Consider the following 21,098-nt stretch of genomic DNA (forward strand, 5'->3'; position numbering starts at 1 on the left):
CCATATCTCTTAGGCCAAGTGAATTCCTTTTCGAATGACCCCAATATTTACTGTGCCTGGGCAGGAGGGGAAAAAAAAAAAAAAGCACAAATCATTATTTTTTATATATATTATTTTATTTTCATTTATTATTATTATTTTTATTTACCCATCTATTTTTGGTCAATTTCTCTGTTTGGGTGTGATAATTGAAGTTGTCCCCAGTTATACTTATTCTTTCTCTTCCTTTCTGTTCTTCCTTTGTATGCTATGCCATGTTTCCTATATCAAGACCATGACATTTATTTGTTTGTTTGTTTGTTTGCTTGTTTTGTTTTGTTTTGTGTTTATTTTTGTGGGTTTTTATTTTTTTTGTTTTGTTTTTTTTTTGTTTGTTTTGTTTTGTTTTGTTTTTTGGTGCTTGTGCTTATTGTTGGAGCCTTCACGGGATATTTGACATTTCTTTTTGTACTGGTGGAATGTTTCACCTTTTTTCTCTCCTTCATTTCTCAAACCGATGTTGAAAACCTCTGGAAGAATTCCACTTATTTTCGGCGTATTAGACTTTTACCCCAGTTTATTACTTTTCTCTCCTTTAAACAAAACCACGTAACTTGAACTAGCTAGTCCTGCCCCCCCAATTAGAGGAGGAAACAAGGGAGACACCAGGACCAAAGAGGTGCAAGACTACTATGCAGTATGCTAGATACAGAGGAGACCACACATCCTAGCTACCCTGTGGGTGAGGGAAGAGGATATGGGTGGTAGGACAAAAACGGAGGTGTAGGGAGGACAATTTGGTGATGGGAATTCCCCCTGATTTTATGTAAATATGTACCTAAAATATCATTGTCAACAATATGTAAGCCACTATGATCAAAAATAAATTAAAAAAAGAATGAAATTAAATAAAAAAAAAAATATGGGCCGGAGAGATAGCACAGTGGTAAGGCATTTGCCTTGCAAGCAGCCAATCTAGGATGGATGGTGGTTCAAATCTTGACATCCCGTATGGTCCCCCGAGCCTGCCAGGAGCGACTTTTGAGCACAGAGCCAGAAGTAACCCAAGCACCGTTGGGTGTGACCCAAAAACAAAAATATAAACAAAAAAAGAAAGAAATTTAGAAAGATAAGAGGGAAAGAGAAATGCATGTTGAATAAAAAACACAGGCTTCTCCATAGTAGAAAACTCACAAATCTCTTAATCTGGAGGATTTATGTTGCTATTTCTTTAAAGCAAATAGAAAATATTCCTTATTTTTCTAAAATCAGACAATCTAGGACAAATATAGCTTAATTTTAGCATCTCTTACAAGACTAAAATCTTAATACTGAAATAAATGCTAATTTGATGAATGATGATGCTCTGGGATAATGGAAATAAAAAAAAAAAAAAAAACACTAAAGCAATCCCTAGCTGTTGGGTTACTACTTTACTCCTCTCTTCTTTCCTCTTCCCTCTCTCACTACCCATCCCCTCACATTCCCCCCACCAGCATTTTATCTTCCTCAGTTTGGCTTGAATTAGTAGTCCCTGTGAACCCCTACTCCAGACCCTATCTCCCCGGAGTGGGATTACAGCGTGTGGAGCCTATAACCAACCAACACTGTAACCAACACAACTTACCCTCCTATCCACAATACAATATATAATCATTCATTCTCCGAAAACACTCGATTTTAGGAATAACTCTGTAGAGTGAGGCCACTGACTTGATCATCAGCACCCTCATGCCAGTGGGTTTTAGTGAGAAAGCTCTTTGGGATCCCTGACACACACCACAGTGGTAGAGCCTCTAGCATTGCAATTAACTGTGATCCCACCCAATCATCAAACCAACAAGGGAAGGGGAATTAAGTCAACATTTTAAAATGTAGTATATTAACAGTTGCCACTCTTGGGAAAACACAACCAACCACTTAGGCTCAAATTCCAGGTCTGGCTCTTCCTCATCTTTCACCATCACATATTCCCAGTAGCTAAAATAATGGCTTTCTGTGGAAGGTATTTTCCCTTATGACCTAATGACTTAGCTTTCCTCCTTTAATGAACTTAACACAAAATTTTTATTTTCTGTTTTCTTGTTTGTCCACTCATAAGTGTACAAATTCTTTTAAAACAGGGACAAACTTTTGTTTTCCTTTTCATTATGCAATGTCTGACACATGGAAGATAAACAATAAACACAGTGTAAATTAATGTACTCTGAAGGGTTAAGATATTATAAGATGATTTCACTGAAGATCTGGAGTGATAGCATGGCACATGCCTTGCATGTGGTCGAACTAGGATGGACCCAGGTTTGATCCCCGGCATCCCATATAGTCCCCAGAGCCTGCCAGGAGCAATTTCTGAGCACAGACACAGAAGTAACCCCTGAATGCTGCCGGGTGTAGCCCAAAAACAAACATACAAAAAAAGATTATTTACTGAAATACAAATTGTATACAAAAGGTTAGTATAAAGGGATCAAATGATCGGTGGAAGGCAGTGAGTAACTGCAAAGAATTTCCTCCTTTTGGTCTACCACTGGAGGGAAAAGTGGGGAGGAGAAAGATGAGGGTCAAAGAGGAGAGAATGAGGGAGGGAGAGTGCACCCAAGTCAGAGCTGATTTGTTAATTCGGTAAGGTTGATGGCCAATATTCTTAAGAGTAATAGGGGCCAGAGAGATAGCATGGAGGTAAGGCATTTGCCTTTCATGCAGGAGGTCATCGGTTCGAATCTCAGCGTCCCATATGGTCCCCTGTGCCTGCCAGGAGCAATTTCTGAGCCTGGAGCCAGGAATAACCCCTGAGCACTGCCGGGTGTGACCCAAAAACCACACACACACACACACACACACACACACACACACACACACACACACACACAAAAGAGTAATGAACACAGCATATCATTAATTAATGTTTATAGTTTAGCCTAGTACTGAGTCATTCACTACTTAAAACAATTACCTTCAAAAAGAAACTAAGAAAGTGAAAAACAGGGCCCGGAGAGATAGCACAGCAGCGTTTGCCTTGCAAGCAGCCAATCCAGGACCTAAGGTGGTTGGTTCGAATCCCGGTGTCCCATATGGTCCCCCATGCCTGCCAGGAGCTATTTCTGAGCAGACAGCCAGGAGTAACCCCTGAGCAATGCCGGGTGTGGCCCAAAAACCAAAACAAAAAACAAACAAAAAAAAAAAGAAAGTGAAAAACAATCCACCAAAAGTGAAAAAAAATATTTGTGATTAAATAAGGGACTTGTATCTACAATATTTTACAACTCAATGTCAAGAGTAATCACTGTGGGCAGGAGAGAGTGTAGTGGTAGAGGGCGTCTGCCTTGAATGCAGCCAACCCAGGACAGACAGTGGTTCGAATCCCGGCATCCTATATGGTCCCCCAAGCCTGTCAGGAGAAATGTCTGAGCACAGAGCCAGGAGTAACCCGAGCGCCACTGGGAGTGACCCAAACAAACAAACAAAAAAGGTAATCTGTGGGGCCAGAGAGATAGATAGCACACTGGTAGGGCATCTGCCTTGCACACACACACACACAAAAAAAAATAGAGTAATCACTGAGAACAGAAAAAAGAATAAGTCTTGAGCATAGCCCAGGTGTGGCCCAAAAGACAATAGATAAATTAAACCTGGCAGATCTTAAAAGTTGGTGCCCCTTAAACTTAACATGGATGTTAGGAGGCTTTTCTATCCCAACGAGCATCCTCAGACACCAACAAGAGGGTCCCAAAAGTCAGGATCAGTCAATAGGTTGAGTTTTGAGTCTCCCAAGACTAAGATAAACATCAGATACTAGTCACAAGGCAGTTAGCTGTACTAAACAAAGCAGCTAAGATCAAAGACTGCCAAACATCCTTCTCAGATCAGATCTGATTAATCCATGGCACCTCAAGTGATTATTTTGATTTTTTTTGTTTGGTTTTGGTTTTTGGGTCACACCCAGCAGCACTCAGGGGTTACTCCTGGCTCTACCCTCTGAAATCGCTCCAGCAGGCTCGGGGGACCATATGGGATGCTGGGATTTGAACCACTGTCCTTCTGCATGCAAGGCAAATGCCTTACCTCCATGCTATCTCTCTGGCCCGTTTTGACTTTTTTAACTAACTCAATGATTACTGGCAATTAATTACAAACAACCTCTAGCCTTTCTCCCCTCCCCAGAGATCACCACTCTCCAAATATTGCTATTTTTTTCTCACCACAATTTCAAACTCAAAGCAATTTCAAGGATTTCAGAGCTTGTGAGCCAAGAACTACCAATAAAGAGCAGATAGACACATGAAAAGTTTATTTCATGAACAAATAGAATATAGGCAAAAGTTTTACTCCTGGCTCTGAGTTCAGGGATTACTTCTGGTGGGACTCATGGGACCATATGCAGTGCCAAGGATCAGAACTGAGTTGGCTACATGCAACGCAAGCATCATGCCCACTATGCTAACACTCATATGCAAAAAATATAGCTATGTCTTATATATCAGAATATTGTAGACCTGAGTAGACATTGCTCCAAAAATGACAAGCAGTGAATATGCACATGAAAATATTGTGCCATCAGAGAAAATCTGATGAGCAGACGGCTAGAGGTCAAAAGGTACTGCCCCATATGTGGCCGACCTGAGTTGAATCCCCAGCATCCCATATGGTTCCCCAAGAACAGCAAGGATTAATTCCTGAGTGCAGAGCCAGGAGTAAACCCTGAGAATAACCTGGAGTAACCCCTCCAGGTATGGTCAAAATAAAAAGTAACAATAAAATGTTTCTAGTTTGTTTTTTTTTTCTTTTGTGGTTTTGGGGTCACACCCGGCAGTGCTCAGGGGTTGTTATTCCTGGCTCTCTGCACAGAAATCGCTCCTGGCAGGCACGCGGGACCATATGGGACGCTGGGATTCGAACCGATGACCTCCTGCATGAAAGGCAAATGCCTTACCTCCCTGCTATCTCTCCGGCCCCAAATGTTTCTAGTTTTGTTATTAAGACAAGGTAGGCAGTGTTTGCCTTGCACTCAGCAGGCCTAGATTCAATACACAGCAAACCCTCTGGTCCCCAACCACCATCAGGAGTACTCTGAGTACAAAGCTAGAAGTAAAGGCGGTACACAGAGCCACAGTAAACCCTGACAAGATAACACTAAAAGATAGATAGCATTTATTAGTCTGAGTTTCCCTCTTCCCGTGCTTTTATTTTTTTGGGTTTTGGGTCACACCCAGCGGTATCAGTGGTTACTCCTGGCTCTGCACTCAGAAACCATCCCTGACAGGCTCAGGGACCATACAGGATGGTTCCCCAAGCCAGGACTTAACCCCTGAGCATCACCGGGTGTGTCCCCAAAACCAAAAGAAACCAACAAAGAAAAGCAATGACAGGTATGAATTAAAACAACAACGAGGCTCTCAATTTTTATTTTTGGGCTCCACCTGGCTGTACTCAGGGATCCTTCCCAAGAGGGCTCAGGGGACCCCAGGCGGTGCTCGTTGGTGGCGTGCAAGGCAAGCACCTTATCTGCTTTATCATCATCATCTCTCCAATCCCCGAGACGTTTCTTAAACACAAGCAAACATCAAAAGTGCAGTCTGTCTTCATTCTCTATTGTCAAAGTCAATTTTGGTTCCCACATAGTATTCATGTATGGGCCAGTAAAGAGCAACTATTTGGACTGGTGAGACTTGAAAAGTAGTTAATAAGCACCATATGGCCACATTAGAATTTGTGAAACCAGGGGCCGGAGAAATAGCACAGCGGTAGGGCGTTGAACCCACGGACTTGCCAGGAGGAAGCCCTGAGCGCCGCCGGGTGTGGTGCAAAAGCAAACACACAAAAGGTGTGTGAAACTCGAAATGTGCCCGCTTCCCTCCCCAATGAGCTAAGGTACACAGTTAAGTTTCCCATTTTCACCCCTTTTAACCATCAGTCGGCAGACACAGTTGCTCTGAGTATTTTAGAGACCTCAGACAATGGCTCAAAAATGTGAAGTTCATTTTCAGGTGCCCTAGAGAAACTTTTGCAAAAATAACATCGCTCCACTTGAGACCACCCTGAGAGGCCCCACGCAAAAACAAAAACAAGCAAACTAAGCCCTGTTCCTTTTCGGGGGAGACAACTCCAACTCCCAGAACTTGGCGGGTCCTCTGACAATCCCCAACTTGAGCTTCTTCCCGCCGCACTACGCAGCTTCTTCTTGACGGCTCCAGATTGGGAGAAACAGACCGAAAAGCCCCAAGATTTCCTCTTAGGCTGGCACCTGGAAGTGCGGGGGAGTGAAGCAGCCCCACGCAAGGCCAAGGCCAAGGCCAAGGCCAGTCGGGCCCAGAACGTCAACACAGCCCAGCCCAGGCGTCCGCGCATGCGCTCCGGGGCGCAGGGCGTGCGCGCTCGGTCCGGCTCCGCCGCCGCCGTCGCTCGGGGCGGAGGAGCCGCGCGGCTCGCTCACCTTTGCGCAGCTCGCGCTCCCACACGGTCACGATGGGCCGCGAGTGCTTGCGGTGGTGGATGAGCCACAGCGACAGCGTCTGCACGCTCTGCTGCGAGTTGCTCAGCTCCGACAGCTTCTTCTCCAGCGCCGTCTCGGAGAAGGCGGACATGCCTCCGGCCCCGGGCGCGGCCGGCGCCACTCCGACACCCGACCGGCCGCACGACGGGAAGATGGCCGCGCCCGGAAGTGACGTCACGCGGCCGGCCTCCCCGGAAGGGGTGGGCGTGTCCGGGAGGCGGCGCGGGCGCGGAAGTAGGGGCCGGAAGGAAGCAGCGCGAGCTGAGCGCCCCTAGCGGCGGGAGAAGGCAGGACTCCGGCCTCTGCGGGTCCCGGAGCCCTCGGGAGGAAACTGACCCCTACTGGGAGTGTATCGTGCTTGCTGTCTGTCGTTCTGTCTGTTCTTTCTTTCTTTCTTCTTTTCTTTCTTTCTTTCTTTCTTTTCTTGTCTTCTTTCTTCTTTCTTTCTTTCTTTTTCTTCTTTCTTTCTTTCTTTCTTTCTTTCTTTCTTTCTTCTTTCTTTCTTCTTCTTTCTTTCTTCTTTTTCTTTCTTTCTTTCTTTCTTTCTTTCTTCTTCTCTTTCTTTCTTTCTTTTCTTTCTTTCTTTCTTTCTTTCTTTCTTTCTTTTTTTCTTTCTTTCTTTCTTTTTCTTTCTTTCTTTCTTTTCTTTCTTCTTTCTTTTCTTTCTTTCTTCTTCTTTCTTTCTCCTTCTTTCTTTCTTTCTTTCTTTTTCTCTTTCTTTGTCTTTTTCTTTCTTTCTTTCTTCTTTCTTTCTTTTCTTCTTTTCTTTCTTCTTTCTTCTTTCTTCTTCTTTCTTTCTTTCTTTCTTTGTCTCTCTCTCTCTTTCTTTCTTTCTTCTTTCTCCTTCCTTCCTTCCTTCTTTCTTCTTTCTTTCTTTCTTTCTTTCTCTTTTTTCTTTCCCTCTCTCTTTCTTCTTTCTTTCTTTCTTTCTCTCTCTTTCTTCCTTCCTTCCTTCCTTCTTTCTTTCTCTTTCTCTTTCTTTTCTTCCTTCTCTTTCTCTTCTTTCTTTCTCTCTCCTTTCTTTCCTTCCTTCCTTTCTTCCTTTCTTCCTTCCTTCCTTCTTTCTTTCTTTCTCTTTTTCTCTCTCCCTCCCTCCCTTCCTTCCTTCTTTTCTTTCTTTCTTTCTTTCCTTCTTTCCTTCCTTCCTTCCTTCCTTCCTTCCTCCTTCCCTCCCTCCCTTCTTTCTTTCTTTCTTTCTTTCTCTTTCTTTCTTTCTTTCTTTTTCTTTCTTTCTTTCTTTCTCTTTCTTTTTCTCTTTCTTCCTTTCTTTTTTCTTCTTTCTCTCTTTCATTCTCTTTCTCTCTTTCTTTCTTTCTTCCTTCTTTCTTTCTTTTTAAATTAATATCTTTATTTAAACACCGTGTTTACAAATATGATTGCGGTTGGGTTTCAGTCACGCAAAGAACACTCCCTTTCATCAGTGCAACATTCCCACCACCAGTGTCCAAAATCTCCCTCCTCCCACCCCATCCCTGCCTCTACTCTGGACAGGCTTTCTATTTCCCTCATACATTCTCATTATTAGGATAGTTCACAATGTAGTTATTTCTCTAACTCATTTCTCAACACTCATCACTCTTTGTGGTAAGCTTCATGTCGTGAGCTGGACCTTCCAGCCCTACTCTCTTTTTTGTCTCAGAAAGTTATTGCAAGAATGTCTTTCATTATTCTTAAAACCCATAGATGGTGAGACTATTCTGAGAGTCTATCTCTCTCCCTTTCTCTATCTTTTTAATATTTAAAAATAATTTCTCTCCCTTTCTCTTTCTATCTTTTTAATATTTAAAAATAATTTCTTTGGGGCCCGGAGAGATAGCACAGCAGCGTTTGCCTTTCAAGCAGCCAATCCAGGACCAAAGGTGGTTGGTTCGAATCCCGGTGTCCCATATGGTCCCCAGTGCCTGCCAGGAGCTATCTCTGAGCAGACAGCCAGGAGTAACCCCTGAGCATCACCAGGTGTGGCCCAAAAAAACAAAACAAAAAATAATAATAATAATAATTTATTTATTTAAGCACAATGGTTACAAATATGTTCATAATTGGATTTCAGTCAAAAATGCACACACCCTTTCACCAGTGAAACTTTCCCACCATCACTGTCCCCCCATTTCTTACCTCCCCTCACTCCCTGCCTGTCTTCAAGAAAGTCATTATAGTATTCTTTCTATCGTTGTCAGTGTAGCTGTTACTGTAGTTATTTTTCTAACTATACTTACCACTCTTTGTGTGATAAGTTTATTAACACAGGCTGATCATTCAGCCCTCATCTCTATGGTTTCTGGGTTTTATTTTTTGGTTTTTGGGTGACGTCACACCCAGCAGCACTCAGGGGTTACTCCTGGCTCTATGCTCAGAAATAGCTCCTGGCAGGCTCAGGGAACCCTATGGTATTCAAACCATCGCTGTTCGGTACACAGGTAAATGCTATCTCCCTGACCCCTCTGGGTGTTATTATACTATCTTTTATTTTTCTTAAATCCTACATATCAGTGAAACTATTCTGTGCTTATCTCTCTCCTTCTGACTTGTTTCTCTCAACATAATAGCTTCCAAATCCATTCATGTATAAGCAAATGTTGTGACTTCATTTCTTTTAACAGCTGCATAGTATTTCATTGTATAAATGTACCACAGTTTCTCTAACAACTCATCTGTTGTTGGGCATCTGGGTTGTTTCCAGTTTCTGGTTAGGAGGATACAATACAATAATGCCCTCTGCACTCCTATGTTCATAGCAACACTATTTACAATAGCCAGAATCTGATCACAGTCCTTTATTTTTATTTATTTATTGTTTTGCTTTTTGGGTCACAGGGGTTACTCCTGGCTCCTTGCTCAGAAATCACTCCTGGCAGACTCACAGGACCATTTGAGATGCTGGGGATTGAGCCTGGGTCCGTCCCAGGTCAGCCACATGCAAGGTGAACGCCTTACTGCTATTGTTTCAGCCCCTAATCATAGTCCTTTAAAATACAAATCCTAAGCTCTTTGGAGAGGAGAAATTGAGACACCACTCATTAGCAGAAATATGAGGCCCCACCCAAAGAAGGGTGGACTCCTCAGAGAAGGAGAAGCTACAGAAGAAAAGTCTGAAATTTTGAAAAGACCACCAATAGGGACTGGAGTGATATCACAGCAGGTAGGGTGGTTTTCCTTGAAGGTGGCCAATCCAGGTTCTTATCCCTATCATCCCATATGATCCCCCAAGTTTTCCAGGAGTAACCAACATCAATAGAGCAGTGTATAAGGTTATAAGAAGCCCATCAACAGAACAATACTTTTCTGTGACAATACGTTAATTCATTGTTGTTTTCTGGGTCACACCCAGTGATGTTCAGGGGTCACTACTGGCAATACACTCAGGGATCACTCCTAGTGGGACTGGTGCATCATAAAGGATGCTATGGATCAAGTCTTAGTGGACCAAGTGAAAAACAAGCACCCTACCTGCTGTACTCTATCTTATCTCATTGTCCATTACTTTTTTTTTTAAATGTTTGTTTTGCTTTTTCAGGTCACACCCAGAAGTGTTCCAGAAGTCATTTCTGGAGGTGCTCAGGGAACCATACAGAATGCCTGGGCCACATGGGATGCCCGGAATTGAACCCAGTTGGCCTTGTGCAAGGCAAATATCCTAGCTGCTATGCTATCGTTTTGGCCCCAACTCATTAAATTTTATGATGCAGAACTCCAGAGACAAACATTTGGAGGAAATATATAAAACCTCCTCAAGCAGTTTTTCTTGCACATGGCTGACCTGGAATCAGTTCCTGGCATTCCAGCCCCACCAGGAGTGATTCCTGAGCACAGAGCCAGGAGTAATCCATGAGCACTGAGTGTGGCTCAAAAACAAAATCAAAATAAACAAAAACCTTCTCTCAGAAGTCATTTTTGTTTTGTTTTGTTTTGAGGCCACACCCAGCAGTGTTCAGTATCTACTCCTGATCTACTTCATTGACAAATTCAGCCGTTCACAAGAGGCTTTCACTAGTTTACCAAGCAGTGTGTGCATGCTTCTTAATCTGAAACTGCACCACAGAACCATCCTGACCCTCCATTCAGGTTAATCTGATCATAGTTTTCAATCTTGAGACCTTCTTGGGGTTTCACTGGCCTCGGCAACTCAGGAAATCTCAGCTGATGCTTCGGGAGGAAGGTACCAGGTCTGCACCAAATGAGTACACAGAGTATCAGGATTAGCAGGCAGAGCCAGGAGAGCCCAACTATATATTTATTTTTTGTTTTTTTTGTTTTGTTTTTGTTTGTTAGTTTTTGGGCCACACCCGGAGATGCTCAGGGGTTACTCCTGGCTGTCTGCTCAGAAATAGCTCCTGGCAGGCACGGGGGACCATATGGGACACCGGGATTCGAACCAATCAGCTTTGGTCCTGGATCGGCTGCTTGCAAGGCAAACGCGCTGTGCTATCTCTCCGGGCCCCCAATTATATATTTAAGTACACTAGTTCAGTGAGAAATTGTTATACAAATCTTTATTTTCTCTTTTGGGGGAGGCTTTACCCAGTGATGCTGGGTGGGTGTTAATCCCACTTCAGCACTCAGGAATTACTCTTGAACTTATGGGATGTTAGGGGTTGAAACTTTGTCAAACACATGCAAAGCAAGCGCCCTTCTCATCATAACTATCTTTCTAGCCTCAAGATTTTTTTTGTCTTATTTTGGGCCACCCATGCTGGTGCTCAGGACCTACTTTTGGCTCTGTGCTCAGGAATCACTCCTGACAGGGCTCAGGGACCATATTGGGTCCTGAGGTGGGGTGGGATCAAATGTGGGTCAGTTCCAAGTAAAGCTAGCGCTACACTCACTGCTCAGCCTCCTGATGAAAGAAAATTTGAATATTTTTTCCTATGACAATAATGTTCCAATTATTCAAATATGTGCCCATTAACACTGTTTTAGGTTATCCTCATATAGATTTTTGCATAGGTATATTAAATAAAACTGCTTTTTTTTAAATTTTGGCTTTTTGAGTCACACCCGGCGGTGCTCAGGGTTTACTCCTGGCTCTGCGCTCAGAAATCGCTCCTGGCAGCCATGTGGGATGCTGGAATTTGAACCATTGTCTATCCTTGATCAGCTGCATGCAAAGCAAATGCCCTACCACTGTGCTATCTCTCCAGCCCCAAATAAAACTTTTTTAAAGTGCCCTTTTTCCTTTGAAAAGGAACCCTTGAGGACTATGCAGTAATATAGCTCAAAGGATTGCAATACATGCTTTGCATGTAGGAGATCCAAGTTCAATCCTCAGATCATATATCTGGTCTCCAGGGCACCACTAGGAAGGAATCTCAAACAGTACAATAGGAGTATATTGAGTATCCTGAATACCATTCAGTATTACCCAAACACAAAAACAAGCAACAAAAAAGAAAGCAAAACCAAAACTAACTTAGAGTGGAATCATTTATAAACTGCAATTGCCATTTCAGTATTTTAAAATTCAAAGTTGTCTTAAAATTCCACGAGGTGGCAGACTAGTACTTTTAATTTGGTTTTACAACATTGATTTAATTAATTTCTCTCTCTAGCCCTGATAGTATTTTCCAAATTTTTATTTAGCCACCATGAAATTACAAAGTTAATCATAATTGGGTTTCAGGAATACAATGTTTTTTATGGTTTTTGGGCCACACCCAGCAGTGCTCAGGGGTTACTCCTGGCTGTCTGCTCAGAAATAGTTCCTGGCAGGCACGGGGGACCCTATGGGACACCGGGATTCGAACCAACCTTTGGTCCTGGATCGGCTGCTTGCAAGGCAAGCACTGCTGTGCTATCTCTCCGGGCCCAGGAATACAGTGTTTCAACACTGATCCTTTCATCAATATCCACTTGAAACCTCTACCAATGCCCCCCCCCCCAAGATTGTGTTTGTTTGTTTTTGGGCCACACCCGATGATGCTATGGAATTAGTCCTGGCTCTGGAATGATTCCTGGCAGTGCTCAGAGATGCTGGAGATGAACCAGCTAGTTACCAGCTATACTATTGCTCTGACCCTGTTTTGTTTGTTTGTTTTGTTTTTTGTTTGTTTGTTTTCCTTTTTGAGCCACACCTGGTGACGCTCAGGGGTTACTCCTGGCTATGCATTCAGAAATTGCTCCTGGCTTGGGGGACCATATGGGGCATCAAACCAAAGTCTGTCCAAGGTTAGCGTGTACAAGGTAAACGCCCTACTGCTTGCGCCACCGCAACAGCCCCATCTGACCCTGTTTTTATTCCTTTTTTAAATGTTTTTGCACTGTTTTTTATAGTAATGTTGCTGATAAGATAAAGTGTCATACATAATACTTTATAACCTTTCAGCACTACCTCCTCCTCCCAGTTGAATGCTTCTTTGTTTTTGTTTTTGTTTTTGGGCCACACCCAGCGATGCTCAGGGGTTACTCCTGGCTGTCTGCTCAGAAATAGCTCCTGGCAGGCACGGGGGACCATATGGGACACCAGGATTCGAACCAACCACCTTTGGTCCTGGATCGGCTGTTTGCAAGGCAAACGCCGCTGTGCTATCTCCCCGGGCCCTTGAATGCTTCTTACCACCAAAGAAACCTTGCCCATCCCTGTCCCAGCTCTCTCAAGTGGCATGTTTCCTACTGAAACCAGTTCTTTTTTTCTTTTAAATTTTTATTTTTAATTATGAGAACAATGATGCAAAGAGGACAAGGTAAAGTTACAGTGAAAGGACAATCACCCATAAACAGAGTTCTCAGAAGAAATCCCCTTGCTGACGCCTAAATATTGAACTTACAGTCAAAGAACATTAAAAAAAATAAGGCAGAACCCATGTACAATTACTTTGTCCACAAGTCCCCAGGTTGTAGTACATTATAACATTTCTTAGCAGTACACAAAGCAACATAAAGCCATGAGATTTATGTGACTCCTTAAACATTGAAGGCATAGTATTTTTTTTTATATTTTCTTGCACATATATTAGTTTAAGTTAACATCCAAAGTTTAAGAGTTTCTTTTTTTAAGGGTTAGTCAAAAGGGCACAGTAAAAATGGTGTTAGAGTGGCAAATATTGTTTGCATAGGCCTACCAAAATATGGGGGACATGGAAAGGAAAAGCCTTGGTCTAAATACAAAGAGACCTCTATCCCTGAAGTTTCCTGGCATAAGAGCAATTCTAGGCTCCAGGAAAACTAGTTTATTCAATCCAAGTCATTGTCTGTAGTGCCAATACAGTTTTATTTTTCACGCAGTCCTATTGTTGGCATCAGGTTTCTGTATTAAAGATCCTGGAATCTGCACATCCTACATTGAAGTCAGGCTGGTGTGGAGTATCCTCTAGTTTTACCTCACAATTAAGGGGCAATACAGAAAGCCCTGTCCAGTAAGCAGGTCATTGTTCTTGTTAAGCCTTCTCAGTGTTAAGGGAAGTCTCTTTTGAGTAGATCGATGTCAGAGCAGCTGTAGGGTCTTCCCTGGTAGAGGATTGCCTCCAGGTGATGTTATAGACAACCTTGGATGTTTTGTAGATGACTTCTCTAGATCAGGAATGAATGGAGAATGCCCATTCTTCTGAGGCCTGTGCCAGGTCTTTATGTCAATGTTCAGGGTGTAAGGTCCCATTTCACTACAAGATTTGTGTGTTCCCATCTCTATTAGATAACTTATTTGTATGTATAGTATTTTCCCGTTTTAGTGTGCCTATGCAAACAAGAAATAAAGACACGTGGCATTATCAGAGTATATGGGGGCGTAAGAGCACATCCAACAATACCCATGACTTGGTTCAAACATAAGCATTAAACTGAGAGATTCTTTCACACCAAATTCCATATTGAACAGTTCACAAAGAGAAGATAAAAAAGTGGGGGGGATCGTCACTGTATAAGAAAATATTCAGGGGCCGGGTAGGTGGCGCTGGAGGTAAGGTGTCTGCCTTGCAAGCGCTAGCCAAGGAAGGACCGCGGTTCGATCCCCGGCGTCCCATATGGTCCCCCCAAGCCAGGGGTGATTTCTGAGCACATAGCCAGGAGTAACCCCTGAGCGTCAAACGGGTGTGGCCCAAAAACCAAAAAAAAAAAAAAAAAAAAAAAAGAAAATATTCAGCAAAAGTTATAGCCATCAAAAAAAACACACATAAAATGTTGAAAAGACATACGTGTACTTTCTATGCCTTTTGGAATAGTTGGGTGGGTGGTAACTCCAGGGCACCACTTTGGTCTGTGACTTGGGACTCTACAGTACTTAAGTTAAAAAGGGTAAATGAGGGCCCGGAGAGATAGCACAGCGGTGTTTGCCTTGCAAACAGCCGATCCAGGACCAAAGGTGGTTGGTTCGAATCCCGGTGTCCCATATGGTCCCCTGTGCCTGCCAGGAGCTATTTCTGAGCAGACAGCCAGGAGTAACCCCTGAGCACCGCTGGGTGTGGCCCAAAAACCAAAAAAAAAAAAAAAAAGGTAAATGAGGAGTAATGATAATAGGGGTTAAGAGAGTTAAAGAGAAAAATGATCTTTTGTAGGGGTGTGCGAAAGGGCAGAGTACAAAATGGACATTCTGCATACATAAAAACATAATACAATGATAGTGAGTACTATTAACGTATCTTATGCACATGGGGGTGCTAGCCCCTGAGCGATTTTGAAAATATAGACTGGAAAAAGATGATCAGTGACTGTGTCAAGAAGCTGGGAGGCCGGAAGTTCAGAGCCCCACCCAGACCCTCCCTAAGGAGCCGAAAGGGGAATGGGGGAAAGCCTAGGGTACCTTCAAGCTCCACCAAGGGACCCAACTCACCGGCTTGCCCAGGCATGTGGCCCGGGGAAGCCCTGGAGCTCTGGAGCAAGGTGGTAGAGGGGTGCTGGGGTTACCCAAGTCCCGCACCCCCCCAGGCCTGGTTAAGAAGGCCTCTGGCATGGCGGAGGCCTGCCGAACCCCATGCTGCTAGACTCCCGGCTCCCAGGAAGGACAGAGATCCTTCAAGAAGCTGGGAGGCCGGAAGCTGAAATCAGTTCTTATGTTCTTTGCATCATCTGGGCTTTCTTTCAATTTTTCCACCATTATGTTTCTTTATATCCACATCTAAATGATCATTGTGTTGTTCTCTCTTCCTCTAACTTCACTCAGCAAGATACTCTTCAGGTCCTTCCGTGTAGCAGCAAATGTCACGACTTACTTAATCTTTTTATGGCCGAATAATATTCCAGCCAATCTATTCTTGAACACTTGAGCTTTTTCCAGATTTAGCTATGTTGGGTACATGGAAGTGCCCATCTTTTCTTCATTTTGTTTTGGGTCTGGGGGGTACATTCCTTTTGTTATTATTAAATAATATCTTTATATAAACACTATGATTACAAACTTGATTGTAGTTGGATTTCAGTCATAAAAAGAACACCTCCCGGGCCCGGAGAGATAGCACAGCGGTGTTTGTCTTGCAAGCAGCGGATCCAGGACCAAAGGTGGTTGGTTCGAATCCCGGTGTCCCATATGGTCCCCTGTGCCTGCCAGGAGCTATTTCTGAGCAGATAGCCAGGAGTAATCCCTGAGCACCACTGGGTGTGGCCCAAAAACCAAAAAAAAAAAAAAAAGAACACCTCCCTTCACAAGTGCAACATTCCCACTACCAATTGCCCCATCTCCCTCCTCTCCCACCCGTCTGTATTCGAGACAGGCATTCTACTTCTCTCACTCTTTAACATTGTCATGATAATTGTTAGTGTAGTTATTTTGCTAACTGCACTCACCACTCTTTGTGGTGAGCTTCATATCATGAGCCGGTCCTCTGGGCATTATTACAGTAATTTCTTTTTCTTTTTTTTTTGGTCACAACCAGCAGCGCTTAGGGGTTCCTCCTGGCTCAATGCTCAGAAATCGTGCCTGGCAGGCTCAGGGGACCATATGGGATGCCAGGATTCAAACCACCGACCTTCTGCATGAAAGGCAAACGCCTTACCTCCATGCTATCTCTCCCCCCTCTGTGAGTTTTTTTTTTGTTTTTGGTTTTGGTTTTTTAGGTCACAACTGGCAGCGCTCAGGGGTTACTCCTGGCTCCATGCTCAGAAATCACTCCTGGCATGCTCAGGGGACCGTATGGGATGCTGGGATTCAAACCAATGACCTTCTGCGTGAAAGGCAAATGCTCTACCTCCATGCTATCTCTCCGCCCCCCCATGAGTTTTAAAAAAAATAAAAGATGGGCCCGGAGAGATAGCACAGCGGTGTTTGCCTTGCAAGCAGCCGATCTAGGACCAAAGGTGGTTGGTTCGAATCCCGGTGTCCCATATGGTCCACCGTGCCTGCCAGGAGCTATTCTGAGCAGACAGCCAGGAGTAACCCCTGAGCACTGCCGGGTGTGGCCCAAAAAAAAAAAAAAAAAGACATTATTGTAGGGCTGGAGTAATAGCACAGCGGCGTTTGCCTTTCAAGTAGCCGACCCAGGACCTAAGGTGGTTGGTTCGAATCCCGGCATCCCATATGGTTCCCAGTGCCTGCCAGGAGCTATTTCTGAGCAGATAGCCAGGAGTAAAGTAACACCTGAGCACCGCTGGGTGTGGCCCGCCCCAAAAAAAGACATTATTGTAGGGGGCCGGAGAGATAGCATGGAAGTAGGGCATTTGCCTTGCATGCACAGGATGTTAGTTCGAATCTCGGTATCCCATATAAACCCCTGAACCTGCCATGATCGATTTTTGAGCGTAGAGCCAGGAGTAACCCTGAGCGCTTTCGGGTGTGACCCAAAAACCAAACCAAACCAAACCAAAACTCATCTGGGGGGCTGAGGCGGTGGCGCTAGAGGTAAGGCGTCCTCCTTGCAAGCACTAGCCTAGGACATACCGAGGCTCGTTCCCCCGGCATTCCAAATGGTCTCCCCAAGCCAAGAGTGATTTCTGAGCACATAGCCAGGAGTAGCCCCTGAGCGTCAACAGGTCTGGCCCAAAACAAACAAATAAACAAAAAGCTCATCTGGGGTGGGGTGCTTTCTAAGAATTGAAATTGCTGGGGGCCAGAGCAATAAATAGCACAGTGGCCCACCTCGGTTTGATACCCAACATTTCATATGGTTCCCAGAGATCCAAGAGAAATGATCCTGGAGCATAGAATTAGGAGTAGTAAATTCTGAGCACTACTGGGTGTGGCCCAAACCCAAAACAAAACAAAAAATAAAAACATCAAAACACACTCATAGGAGCATGGAGGTAAGGCAAACTTTCTCTCTCTCTCTCTCTCTCTCTCTCTCTCTCTCTCTCTCTCTCTCTCTCTCTCTCTCTCTCTCTCTCTCTCTCTCTCATGGCCAGAGAGACAGAGAGACAGAGAGATAGCATGGAGGTAAGGTGTTTGCCTTTCATGCAGAAGGCCAGTGGTTCGAATCCGGACATCCCATAGGACCTCCAAGCCTGCCAGGAGTGATTTCTGAGTGTAGAGCAAGGAGTAACCCCTGAGCGCTGCCGGGCCACCCTGGCGTTGCTCAGGGGTTACTCCTGGCTGTCTGCTCAGAAATAGCTCCTGGCAGGCACGGGGGACCATATGGGACACCGGGATTCGAACCAACTACCTTTGGTCCTGGATCGGCTGCTTGCAAGGCAAACGCCGTTGTGCTATTTCTCCGGGCCCATAAGCTTTGCATTTAATGGAACTTTGAGTAGCCCCTGAAGACTGCTGTGTATGGACCCCTCAAAGGAAAAACATAACAAATAACTGGATTGTTTCATTAGTGGTGATTTCATGATTGAAAATTTTTCCTTCAAGGAAAAAGAAATTAATTTGTGGGGCCGGAGTGGTGGCGCTAGAGATAAGGTGTCTGCCTTGCGAGCACTAGCCTAGGATGAATTGTGGTTCCATCAGCTGGTGTCCCATACGGTTCCCCCAAGTCAGGAGCGATTTTTGAGTGCATAGTAAACCCTGAGCGTCAATAGGTGTATCCCAAAAAACAAAACAAACAAACAAAAAAGAAATTAATTTGTTTTAATGAAGTTTAAAATTAAATTTTTCAACATAGTTTTGGGGACTTTTTTTTAGTGTCATATTTGAGAACTCTACATTTTCCGAGGCCAGGAATATTTTATTTTTTTTAACATGTTTGTATTGAGGTTTTGGAGAACTTGTGTAATAATTTAGAATGATGCCTCTCTGCAGGTGAATAGCCACCACTTCTAAACATTCAAATTGCCCTTTCAGCTACACAGTCTGTGATCCTCATGCTGCAGAAGACTTTTGGCCACACTACAACCAAGTGACGGTAAGCACAACTGGGTGTAACCCTACAGTGTGCCACGATAAAAAAGAATGGGCTAGACTAGAGAAATAGTGCAAAGGTAGGGCACTTGTCTTGCTTTTGGCCAACTCAGGGTTGATCCCTGATGTGTCATAAGCCAGGAGTGATCCCTCTGCTCAGAGCAGGAGTAAGATCTGGGCTCTGTGGGATGTGCCCCCCTCCCAACCAAACAAACTAAAAAAAAATGTTGGGTGGGCACAATAGCACAGTGGGTAGGGCATTTACTTGGACAAGGGCAGCCGGCTTCAATTCTGGTATCCCATATGGTCCTCTGAGCCAACAGTTTGTTGCTACACTACCAAACTATTCATGGAATTGTCCTTTAACTTTATGAAAAATAAAACGACTAGAGTTCTTTAAATATGTTTCTGGGGGGGCCGGAGAGATAGCATGGAGGCAAGGCGTTTGCCTTTCATGCAGAAGGTCATCGGTTCGAATCCCGGCATCCCATATGGTCCCCAGGCCTGCCAGGAGCAATTTCTGAGCATGGAGCCAGGAGTAACCCCTGAGCACTGTCAGGTGTGACCGAAAAACCAAAAGAAAAAAAAAACTGAGGGATACACACTCCTGGCTCTATGCTTAGAAATCGCTCCTGGCAGGCTCGGGGGACCATATGGGATACTGGTATTCGAACCCCCCATTCTTGTTTTTTTTTTTTTTTTTTTTTTTTTTAGGTTTTTGGGTCACACCCGGCAGCACTCAGGGTTTACTCCTGGCTCTGCACTCAGAAATCACTCCTGACAGCTCAGGGGACCATATGGGATGCCGGGATTTGAACCACTATCCTTCTGCATGCAAGGCAAACACCTTACCTCCATGCCTCTTCGCCCTCCTTGAGTTAATTTTTTTTTTTTTTTTGGTTTTTGGGCCACACCCATTTGACGCTCAGGGGTTACTCCTGGCTATGCGCTCAGAAATCGCCCCTGGCTTGGGGGGACCATATGGGATGCCGGGGGATCGAACCGCGGTCCGTCCTAGGCTAGCGCTTGCAAGGCAGACACCTTACCTCTAGTGCCACCTTCCCGGCCCCTTGAGTTAACTTCTTAAAATTCTTTTGGAGAGGCCAGAATGATAAGTACAGCGGGTAGGGTATTTGCAGAGCCAGGAATTACCCCTGAGCACTACTGAGTGAGGCCCAAAAGCAAGCAAGCAAGCAAGCAAACAAAACCAAAACAATTGGGCCTGGAGAGATAGCACAGCGGTGTTTGCCTTGCAAGCAGCCAATCCAGGACCTAAGGTGGTTGGTTCAAATCCCGGTGTCCCATATGGTCCCCCGTGCCTGCCAGGAGCTATTTCTGAGCAGCCAGCCAGGAGTAACCCCTGAGCATCACCAGGTGTGGTCCAAAAAAAAAAAAAAAACCAAAACAATTATTTTGGACAACATCACTAGGAGTGATTCCTGAGTGGAGAGCCAGAATAGCGCTTGAGCACTGCCAGGTGTGGCCCCCACAAAGAAAAGATCCTTTGGGGGACTAGAGCAAAACAAAATTTACTTACTTGGTGCCAGGGAAGATAGTTCAAAGGGCTGAAACATATTTTGCCTGGATATGACTGCTGGCACTACCTGTTATTCGATGCTGGGATTTAAACCACTGTCCTGCATGCAAGGCAAACGTCCTACCTCCATGCTATCTCTCCAGCCCCTAGAATAAGTTTAATTTAAAAAATCCTGCATAATTCTCTGTCTCTGTGCTCAGTGACCACACTTGGTAGGCAAGAGTCCTCTCTGCTCCCACCCTAAAATTGACTTTTAGGACCAAGATTCTGGCCCAGTGACAGGGCAGGCCTCACGTGTTCAGGCCTCCACTGCCAATAAATTACGTGCATGCCATTTAAGAGTATTATGTGGCACTAGAACATATAATAGGCCTGCATAAGCTATTTAGGTCGTTTTGCCTTTGGGACATGCCCAACAGTGCTCACAAGTGACCCTTCATGGTGCTCAGGCAGGGGAACATGTCAGGGACCTAAATCGAGTTGTGGCTGCCACAGCCACATGCAAGTGCCTTATCTCATACTACCTTTCTGGTCCAGTTTGTTGTTCAAAAGTAAGCATTTTGAAGGGATTTTTTGGTAAGCTTTCGGGTCATGACTAGTTGTGTTCAGGAAACTCTGCATGTTGTACCAGATACTGAATCTGGCAAGTATGTGCTTTATCTTGTTGAGCTAACATTCCAATCCCATTTTGTAGCTTTTAGAATAAACATCCTACATGTTATATTAGATTCAATCCCAAGTTGATTGTCACGTTATTAAATTTCTTATAACCTTGTTGAATGATCCTAGTTCTTTTAGAATCTTGGGATGTTACACATAGATAACCCTGTCATTTATTAAAAAAATTATTTTGGGGGGGCACACCTGGCTCTGCACTCAGTAATCACTCCTTA

The 21,098-nt window shown here is 44.2% G+C and overlaps 1 protein-coding gene across 2 annotated transcripts in view; it reads right to left on the reverse strand.

Annotated features, from left to right (window-relative positions):
• Positions 1-21,098, reverse strand: part of RPRD1A (regulation of nuclear pre-mRNA domain containing 1A) — a 1,137,547-nt gene that overhangs the window by 36,604 nt on the left and 1,079,845 nt on the right. The window contains exon 2 of one of the 2 annotated variants that reach the window (XM_049769714.1): positions 6,413-6,576. In XM_049769714.1, the coding sequence (XP_049625671.1) occupies positions 6,413-6,563 (151 nt within the window). In that variant the 5' untranslated portion in view covers positions 6,564-6,576. The remainder of the gene's footprint in view (positions 1-6,412; positions 6,577-21,098) is intronic. The other variant, XM_049769716.1, reaches the window with a different exon arrangement.

The sequence above is a fragment of the Suncus etruscus genome, chromosome 3, assembly GCF_024139225.1.
Source record: "Suncus etruscus isolate mSunEtr1 chromosome 3, mSunEtr1.pri.cur, whole genome shotgun sequence".
Lineage (NCBI taxonomy): Eukaryota > Metazoa > Chordata > Mammalia > Eulipotyphla > Soricidae > Suncus > Suncus etruscus.